The sequence below is a fragment of the Mesitornis unicolor genome, unplaced genomic scaffold (genome assembly GCF_000695765.1).
Source record: "Mesitornis unicolor isolate BGI_N332 unplaced genomic scaffold, ASM69576v1 scaffold43893, whole genome shotgun sequence".
NCBI classification, from domain to species: domain Eukaryota; kingdom Metazoa; phylum Chordata; class Aves; order Mesitornithiformes; family Mesitornithidae; genus Mesitornis; species Mesitornis unicolor.
In genome coordinates this window covers 1-9,495 of record NW_010174744.1, presented here as the reverse complement: position 1 = coordinate 9,495, position 9,495 = coordinate 1, and the positions used below count along the sequence as shown (strand labels likewise).

Here is a 9,495-nt window from a genome sequence, read left to right as displayed (position 1 = left end):
CCTCCTCCTCGCCCGGGGGACGTCACCACCCCCTACCCCACCCCGTCCTCCCGGGCCCCGGGCAGAGCTGAGGGCGGGTTGGGCTGGGGAGGTGGGGAGCACCCAACGCACCCACGGGAAGGCAAAGGGGGAGCAGCTGGGGCTTCCCCAAAAACCCCCTCAGGCTTCACCCGTCCCCTCACACCCCTGCAGACCTCAGCCATCGCCTGCATGGGCTGCCGAAAAAATCCTCGCTAGTGAAACAAGGCAGCCTCCCCTGCAGCCAGAGAGCATCAAGGGTGCTGCAGGAGATCCCTTGGGGTCCCCGGTAAGGACAGGATCAGGGCTCACCCCTTAAAAAGGGACCCAGATTGACAAGATCAGGGCTCACTCCCTTAAAAAGGGACCCAGATTGACAGGATTGGGGCTTACTCCCTTAAAAAGGGACCCGGATTGACAAGATCAAGGTTTACCCCCTTAAAAAGGGACCTGGATTGACAAGATCAGGGCTCACCCCCTTAAAAAGGGACCTGGATTGACAAGATCGAGGCTCACCCCCTTAAAAAGGTACCCGGATTGACAAGATCGAGGCTCACCCCCTTAAAAAGGGACCTGGATTGACAAGATCGAGGCTCACCCCCTTAAAAAGGGACCCAGACTGACAGGATCAGGGCTCACCCCTTAAAAAGGGACCCAGATTGACAAGATCGGGGCTCACCCCCTTAAAAAGGGACCCAGATTGACAGGATTGGGGCTTACTCCCTTAAAAAGGGACCCAGATTGAAGCCGTGAGCTCTAACACACCTGTAATTCTCATCAGAGGAGCGCTCTGGCTCCAGCAGCAGCCTTTGCACCTCCCAAAACTGAGCACCCCTGTTAATAAACCGCTCCTCTCAACTACAAACAGGAGGAGGCTTTCTTTTTGGGGGGGGGGGGGGGTTTAACCACACAACAAACACTCATACAACTGTTGGGAGTAAAAAAATATGTTTTTTCCTTTTAATTACATCAGTTATCAAAGAAAAAAAAGCAGTGGTAACAAAAATACAAAGCTCTGAGGGTTTCTCGTTTTGTTTGTTTTGTCATAAGCTGAGCATCAGTGCAATTGTTTTAATTTAACTTCTGCTCTGAGTCTCTGCTGGCAGAGTACGAGTAGGCTTTGCCCAGCACCAGACGGTCACGCAGCAGCTTGAAGAAGGCGTAGTAATTGCTGAAGAGGATCAGCGCCAGCGAGATGGTCTGGTGCCACTTCTCCGAAGAAATCAGCGAGTAAAGCTGGTAGAAGATGACGGCGCCTTCCAGCAGGATCAGGATGTTGAGGATCCTCAGCGGTTTGCTGAAAAAGAACTGCAGAGAGACCACAGTAAGGCACCGAGCGAGGTCAGAGACCCTTTGGGATGTGTTTTTGACAGGATGACTCCTCTGGGATTCCCTTCTGGAGACACAACTTTTACCCATTAACGGCTTTGGACAGAGGCCCTGTTTGCAGGGGACAGCACCCATGGGGGACATGACGCTGTCCCAAACCCTGCTTGTTCCACCACCCTGGCAGCCTGAGGGGCTGAGGACAAGGAGACCGTGACCCCACCGAGGCACCACAGCTCCGACCTCAGAAAGGAGCTGCGATCTTACGTGAAATCGGAAGTGCGAGACGTCCGAGGGCACCGCCACGTTGTAGTGACCCACAGCCTTGTAGACGTTCTTGCTGTGCTTCACCAGCACTCCCTGCGGCCACATGCACTCCTCTGTCCACCTGCAGGGAACAAGGACAGCTCTCATTTCTCCCTCCAGCTGAAGAGAAAGGGGTTTGCTGCCTTCCCACCACCACCTGGGCTAAGGTAGGAGCTGCTTCCACAGCCTTGGCCACAGTGCTAAGGGCAGAGTTTGGCCCGTGGAGACATCGAATCAAGGCGGTGACAAACTGTGGTGACAAATGGAAGTTACCTGTGGCCAGGAGCAGCAGGCATCTGGCCAAAAACGGGCCCTGCTCGCTGTCCTTGCACAGCACAGACAGCGTCTGTGTGCTGTTGGATGTATCAGCCGACAACTCCGCTTTCATTTTCCTTCCTTTTGTATTATAAAGCAACAAGAGGAGCCTCTTCTCTTCGCACCACGCCAAAAGAAACCCCCAGCCCTAGCCCAGGAGAGAGGAGAGGCCCTTACTGGTGCTGCAGCACGTTGGAGCACAGGGCTGGATCCACCTTCTGCCAGCAGCCCAGGTGCGCGGCCGCTTTGTGGAGCAGGTCACAGTAACGCGCGGGTAAGAGGTACTGCATCAGGATCACCGAGGTGCTGATGGACACCAGGAGGAACAGCTCGCACGACCAGCGCTTGTCGTAGTACTGCGTGTTCTGCGGGGGGGACGAGAAGCGAGCGCGCCGGCGTGTTTGGACAGCCTCACCGAGCAAAGCCATCAAAACACAAAGCGCTCAGGCAGGGAAAACGAGGGCTTTTCACACAGCTATGAATCCTGCTTGCAAAAGCGGCGCCCACAGAGGATGGCTGCTGTTCAACTCCTCAACGCGCCACGGCGAAACATTTACGCTATCATCACCCACCACCAGATATCGGGAGATGGCTCCTCAGCTGATGATGGGTGGGACTTTGGCTCGTCCCCAAGGGCTGACAGATTTACTATGAGACATTCATCTCATTTTACAACATATTAGGAACTTAAACCAGCAAAGAATCCTAATAAGGTCCTTCCTCCTCCATGCTAACGTCAATCGCCTCCTCCTGGAGCTCTGTCCTTACACAAGGTCAGTGTGTGAAGGGCTTGGAGTCCTTCTGGCTTCGTGGGGAGGCGGGAGGGAGACGCTGCTCCCCAGCAGATGGATGCACGACAGCCAGAACACACCTTACCAGGACAGTCTTGTCCTCTGGTATCTGCTGTTTAAGCAAAGCTAAACCAGGATGGCTTTGCTTCTCACTTTTCCCCTCTGTAGATGGGTTTGCTACATCTGCCTGTGCACAACCCAGCCCTGTGTAACCCCTCCATGTTCCAGCTAAGCAAGAAATGAGAACCAGACCCTCCCCAAAACCCAGCGCCCACCTCCCCACAACTTCCCCCCCAGCCAGCCCCACGCCTGCAGTGGCATCAGCAGAGCAGCGGCGGCCCTCGCTCACCTTCACAAACCAGACCGGCACGAAGGCCACGTAGTAGGCACTGAGCATGGAGCTCACCAGCACCTCCTTCATCCGCCAGTTAAAGTCCATTTTCAGGTATTCCACCTCGTTGCGGATGAGGTCTGGGGAGAGGCAGCAGGCGTGCGTGGGCATGGCCTCCATGCCGTACATCTGCCGAGTGTGCTGCTTCCAGGTCTCCTTCAGGACGTTCAGGTAGTCCCTGCCCCTGGAGTGCACCTCGCCGGTCTCTCTGGGACCGATGTTGGCCACCTGGGAGAAGAGGCTCGTCTTCCGAAAGTCACAGTTCAGCTGAAGGAAGGGAATGTACATGCCAAACCTGCGGCAGCAAAGCGCAGAAAGGGGGTTACTTCCTTACGAGCTCCCTGTGCAAGGCCACAGGGCAGCATTACCATCACATCCTCCTCCTCAATAACGTCTGGTGCCTATATAAACTCTGGAAAAAACCCTCACCAATCTGATCTGAAACACAAGCACCGAGTCTCAGATGTTTATGAGATGCTTCCTCCTGCATCTACCAGAGGGAAGGGAGCTATTTCCACTACTTGACTGGAAATAGAACAGGTTTCCTTTGGTAATTAAACATGAAACAGGGAAGCTGTTTGATTCACTCCACCTGGCAGAGACACCTAAGGACTGAGGTAAACTGAAGCCATGGGTTCTTTGAATACCATGGGAAAAAAGCACACAATCCTTTTCAGAGGACATGAGCAATCTAAGAACAATAACTAATGCTTATATGAAAGCTGAAATACGGGTAAATGTTAAGGATACGCCCTGCCACCAAGAAGAAATGTGACACAGCAAGAGGGAAAAGGGCAGTTTAAGCTCTGCTGCGAGGTAATCAAGTGCTTATTTGCTTTCAGGCTTAATTTCAACTGAGCAACACCCAGTGCACTAAGCAACATTAGAAATCACACACAGGCGCCAGAGGAGATACTTACGGGTAACACAGGAACAGGAGGTTAAGGAAAGAGTAGGTTCTGAAAAGGTGAATTATTGATCGACACAAACTCCAGCCCGTGCCAGTGAGAACAGCAAACCGAGTGATCACCAGGAAAACAGAGCGTGGCAGGGAGACTTTGCCACTCTGCGAAGCCTGCGGGGAGAGAAGAAAGAGCTGGGCCAAGGGGAGACTCATTGGCTCTTCCTACAGGAAGCAAATGGAAAATGAGCAGCACTCAAGTCTGTAAAATCAACTTCATCTGCAGGAAGGAAGAGCCAGTGAAGGGGGATGTGGACCCTCCAAAAGCCAGGGCCTCATCCCTCAAGCTGGAATGAGAAGAGCTCTGTTTCTTGTTGAGGTCTGGTCGTTACTGGTGGGACCAGTTCACGCTCCTGGCCCTGCTCACCACAGTCAGCAGAAACCGCCCCACGCTGGCTTCTCCTCGCAGAAAGCTGCAGTCATTAAGAGAAGAGGAAAAGAGCCAAGAACCGTTCTTCACAAGGAAGAAAGCAGAATTACTGCAGCCCAGTTGAGACAGTAATTCAGAAACAACCACAGAGGGACAGCGAGTCATGAGCAATGGTTTGAGGCGCTCATTTCTGTTCTGTTCTTCCCATTAGAAACCATGCCCAGATTTCTGACTTGGACATAGCACAAAGTTCTAGAGAAAGGGACAGAAGAGTCTGGAAGTGCAGAAGGGAAGCACAGCTTTACATTTCCCCTGAGAGGAAAGAAGAGATCTGCTGGGGGACTTTACCTCCTTCACAATAGCACCGATCAGGCGGCGTGCCAGGACGATCGTCGTCACCGTCAGCACGTTGAAGTCAATAAGATGAAAGTTCTGCAGTGACAAAACCAAAATGATTCCAATTGCTGTCAGGCAGCAGAAAGCCACGTTCAACAGAAAAACTCCCCAAGTTATTCCCTCCTCCTTGGACTCTCTCTTCCAAGATCAGAAAGAGAATGCCAAACAGCCAGTGCCCAAAATTTGCCAAATAACAGGCACGTGAGCAACCCTCCAGGGCTGCAGAGTCACATGTGATTTGCATCAAACATATCTCTCTCTCTATCTCTCTCTCTATCTATATATATATATATGTAAAGAAAGATAAATATATAGCTATAGATGTAAAAAAACCTTTATATATACACACACACACACACACACTTTATATATACATACATACACATAAAACCTGTATGTCTAACAACCCAAGAGACAGCCTGTCAATACCACCGGACAGCAGCAGCTCCCTTTGGCGCTTACCAACGATGTGTGTGAAGGTGGATGGGAGGGGGGGTACCACCACACGGTTTTGTAGATGTTGATGTAGTGGACAAACAGAGCAACGAGGTGACAGAAGAAGAGCTGGAGTTCAAACAGCACACTCCTCTCCACAGGCAGCTCCGGGATCTTACAGTGCCGGAGCGGGACGACTGTCTGAGCTGCCAGAGGTGGGCTGGAAAGGCCAGTGCCTGATCCGCTCCTGCCAAGGAAAACCAGAAGCCAGCAGTCACTTCCCTGAGATAAACCCTCAGTTCAAGAAGGACAGGAACTGCTTGAAAGAGTCCAGCAGGGCCACAGAGATGCTGGAGGGAGTGGAGCATCTCCTGCTGAGGAGCGGCTGAGGGAGCTGGGGCTCTGGAGCTTGGAGCAGAGGAGCCTGAGGGGTGCCCTCATTCCTGGGGATCCATTGGGAAAGGGCAGTGTCAGGAGGAAGGAGCCAGGCTCTGCTCTGGGATGGCCAATGCCAGGACAAGGGGCAATGGTCCCAAGCTGGAGCACAGGAGGTTCAAGCTGAAGATGAGGCCAAACTTTGTCAGTGTGAGGGTTATGGAGCATGGCCCAGGCTGCCCAGAGAGGTTGTGGAGTCTCCTTCTCTGCAGACACCCAAAGCCCTGGCCGTGTTCCTGTGTGACTGCTCTGGTGCTCCTGCTCTGGCAGGGGTTGCACTGGGGGAGCTTTCCAGGGCCCTTCCAACTTCTCATATTCTGTGACTCTGTGAAACCCAGCGCTGTCCTTCAGCTCACACACCCTGACTGCAGAAGTCAGTGGGTCTAATATTGACTGAGATTAAACTGACACTCGTGGTCAGCACCCCGAGGATGTCTACGACGACTGCTACAGGCAGACACGAGCAGGAATTTGCCCAGTGAAAGCATTTTGTGGAACCAGGCCAGGCTACAGCACCAGGTCATTTGATATTAAATCCCTTGCATGGAGTCAGGTTCAAAAGCCATGGCTGCGTTCTGCTATTCAAGGGGCAACCAGTGGCCCTCTTAATTAATTGGAAGCTTTTAGGCCTTGAGTTGCTATTTACATTTCTAAGAGCGCTTGAACATGAAATGCAGAGCAATTAAACACAAGCCCTTTCTCATTCTTCAACTTCTGCTCAACTATGGAGGAAAAACAAGTTTAGTCAGAGGTGCATGTTCCTGTGTGAGCACGCACACCATCCCAGACAGCAGCCCTTTAAATCAAAGGGAAGGAATTAATATAAACCAGATCTAGCTCTCCTGATTTGCAATCTCTAAATAACAACAGTCAAAGGAATCTGGGTGTGGGTTTCAAAGGAACTGCAGAGCACCAACTCCTGTTGAAAACCTCAAAACGAAACCACCGAAGTATCGGAGTGTGACTGCAGAAAGACTCCTAGCCCAGGGCTGGACACAGGTGGAGCAGCCCATGCTTTTTAAGAGCAGAAGGCTGCAGCCTAAAATACAGCCATGCATGAGGGGAAACCTTTAGGAACCTGAGCTGTCTCTCTGAAACACCCACATTTCCAAGCTGACAAGACTGATTCAGCTCCTCAGGATGGATAAATCCGCCAAGAAACCCTGTTCCTGCACCCAGACAGGTTCTGGTCCTCCACAAAAAGGCTTTAAATACTCTCAAAAAGCCTAAGGGTGCTCTTGCAAGAGCAGCATCAAGGCTCTCATTCACATAAAGCACTCTGGGACTCCTCTGCCTGCGCTGCCGCGTAGGTGATGGCTATCAGAGGGTACGGCTGCGGAGGCAAATCCCTTGGAGGCAGCTGGGGCGTGGATCTGAGCTGCGTTACCTGCTCCTGATAAGGACCTTTGTGCACGCTCTCACAGCCAGGTATGTGAGATTGCTCCACCTCTGTGGCCCTGCAATAACTTGTTTGAATAACTGTATCCCTGTACCTTTCTTGGCCTAGGGCCGTAAGCAGGGAGTGTGTTAAGACAGACCTAACGTTTTCTTTGCAGAGAGCTCACAAGGCACCTCCTGCTTACGTGTTGCTGTCAGCTCTGCTTCTCCTTCCTCCTCTCCACCTCGGCCGCAGAAACGCAACCAACCAGCTGGGCTAGAACCTGCCAAAAACCGCAGCCTCCACATCGCCTGATCCAGCTAAACTCTACCCCAGAAATGCCCCACCTGACGTCAACTTCAGGGCACAGGAGACACAAAAACCAGAACTCCAGAGTCAGCCTTTCAATAAAAACCTGTCTCTATTCTTACTTTCCATTGCATGACCACTAAAGGCTTTTGAACACTCCTGGGTGTCCGTCACGGTCTGATACAGCACTTTGCAGTCTCAGGCAACCCTACCTCAATTACAACACGTAGCACGGACACTGCCACACACAGAGAAAGGATTTCAGCTGGACACTGGGAGTGAACAAACCCCTGAGCCACGGGAAAAGCAGCAGCGTGTGAGATGGGGAGACACAGGCGGCCTCACACCTCCATAGAGGAGCAGCTGGCCACATGTGAAGGCGTGGAGAGCCGGACGTACCTGGTGCGTGAGCGCACCCCCGTGACAGAGGAGCTGGTGGAGTGGCCGGAGCCGCCAGCGGCCCCGGGTTCACAGAGGGGGTTTCGGCAGTAGGACGTACGGTTTGGACCCCTCCTTCCCCCTGCCATAACAACAGAGGGTGCGGGGGGGGGGTGGTTGTTCTTCCAGGTGGCTTCTCTGCTGTTCACTGCGTGACGATGTCTTCAGTCCTTCAAACTGAAAGGAAAAGGAAGATTATTGAGGTTCCTCTGCTTACCGCGCCCTGGTGACCAGCGGTGACCTGTGGCTCGTGCTGCCAGCTTGCACGGGAACACAACTTCGCTCAGCCCTTTCTCCAGCTCCCCTCTTTGCCACGGGCTAGAGATGTGGCCTCAGATAGCTCCTGACGCTCCCAGGACACGCAGCAGCTTGTCAAGGTGCTGGGAATTCACCCAGAGCCGAAAGCTCAGCGTACGCAGCTCTCCACGGGAGCAGGGAGAGGCTTTTCATGCCTCTCTCCGAACCCAAGGCAGTTCACAAGGAATGCAATCTGCACAGCTGCGGTGTTATCCCTGTTTTACAGGCAGAGCAATAGACTTTGCCCAAAGGATTCAGTAAACTGGGGATATTACCTAGGTCCCCTTTTGCCCAATTCTGTGCTGGAGCCAAGGATCCACAGCTCTTTACAAAGGACACTGCAAAAGCAAACAAACTGGGTTTTCAGCTCCTTTAAGATGGGAACAAATATCCAGCATTTTTAGGGCGTTTGCTGCTGTTGTGTGTTTGCCTGGTACAGAGCTCAGTGAGATGTTAGCCCAAAGTTAGCCAAAATAATACCAAAAACCTCCTGTGGGCCCTGTTTAACCTTAGGGGAATCTTACGAGAAAGGGCAGGGTGAGATAACCCCATTTACTAGAAGTGAAATCTGAGCTGTGAAGAAACTTGGATCAGCTCACACCAATTGCTTCACATTTCTTTTTCTGATTGCTGATTTCCAGTTTGCTTCACTTGGCAATTATCAGCATCCGGGACAAAGGAAAGTTGCTGAAGGTTTGGAAACTGCTCTCAAGTGAGTTTTAAAGCTTACGCTGAGCTTCAGAGTCCTGCAGCAAACTGCTGTGCTAGCCCTGAACAAGGAGGGGTGAGGTGAAGGGAGCTACACCCAAGGAAAGCAAAGACACCCCAGGACAAGTGCTACCACACGGGTCTGTGGGGCACAGAGGTGCTGCAGCACTGGGGGAACTGGGAGAGGGTGCAGAGCAAACCCCAGTGTGAGCCACGGCACAGAGTCCTCGTGAGCTGGGGATGCAGTGAACAGGAGGGGCTGTGCACAGGGCCCCCCCAGGACACAACTGGGGGCTGCGTGTGGGACACCGGCTGGACAGGACCTTGGGGACAGGTGAAGCGAGCAGTTTTGAGGCCCAGGACACCACGACAAGGGAGTTTTGAGAGGGAAAAGTGGTGGGGTGAAAGTGTTGGGCTCAGGAAGAGAGCTGGGGGGTTCACTTGGGAGCTACAGGAGTGCAGTTCAGGGGCTGTGGGAGCTCTGGGAGCTCAGATGGGGGCTCTGAAGGAGCAGTGGGGGCACAGGCCAGGGGCTATGGGGTGCACAAAGCTGCAGGCAGGAGCTACAAACACCCCAGGGGCGCAGGCAGAGGCTACGGGGGGGGGAAACGGGAAATGCCA

The 9,495-nt window shown here is 52.8% G+C and overlaps 1 protein-coding gene across 1 annotated transcript; it reads right to left on the bottom strand.

Moving 5' to 3' along the window:
* Positions 1-949: 949 nt before the first annotated feature.
* TMEM39B (transmembrane protein 39B) lies at positions 950-8,048 on the bottom strand. The gene is made up of 8 exons (XM_010181146.1): positions 7,831-8,048; positions 5,337-5,556; positions 4,827-4,910; positions 4,068-4,222; positions 3,106-3,442; positions 2,143-2,330; positions 1,612-1,732; positions 950-1,326 (listed from the first exon to the last, which is right to left on the bottom strand). The coding sequence occupies exons 1-8, from the start codon at positions 7,956-7,958 to the stop codon at positions 1,090-1,092; spliced, it is 1,470 nt and encodes a 489-aa protein (XP_010179448.1). The 5' UTR covers positions 7,959-8,048; the 3' UTR covers positions 950-1,089.
* Positions 8,049-9,495: the final 1,447 nt, after the last annotated feature.

What these genes read in the sequence shown, in the direction of transcription:
- TMEM39B (XM_010181146.1), bottom strand. Translation starts at nt 7,958, where the DNA reads ATGGCAGGGGGAAGGAGGGGTCCAAACCGTACGTCCTACTGCCGAAAC. An exon ending in TGCCGGTCTGGTTTGTGAAG is followed by an intron (nt 2,331 to 3,105) that starts GTGAGCGAGGGC and finishes TCCCCCCCGCAG; the next exon opens with AACACGCAGTACTACGACAA. An exon ending in TCCAACGTGCTGCAGCACCA is followed by an intron (nt 1,733 to 2,142) that starts GTAAGGGCCTCT and finishes TGTTCCCTGCAG; the next exon opens with GTGGACAGAGGAGTGCATGT.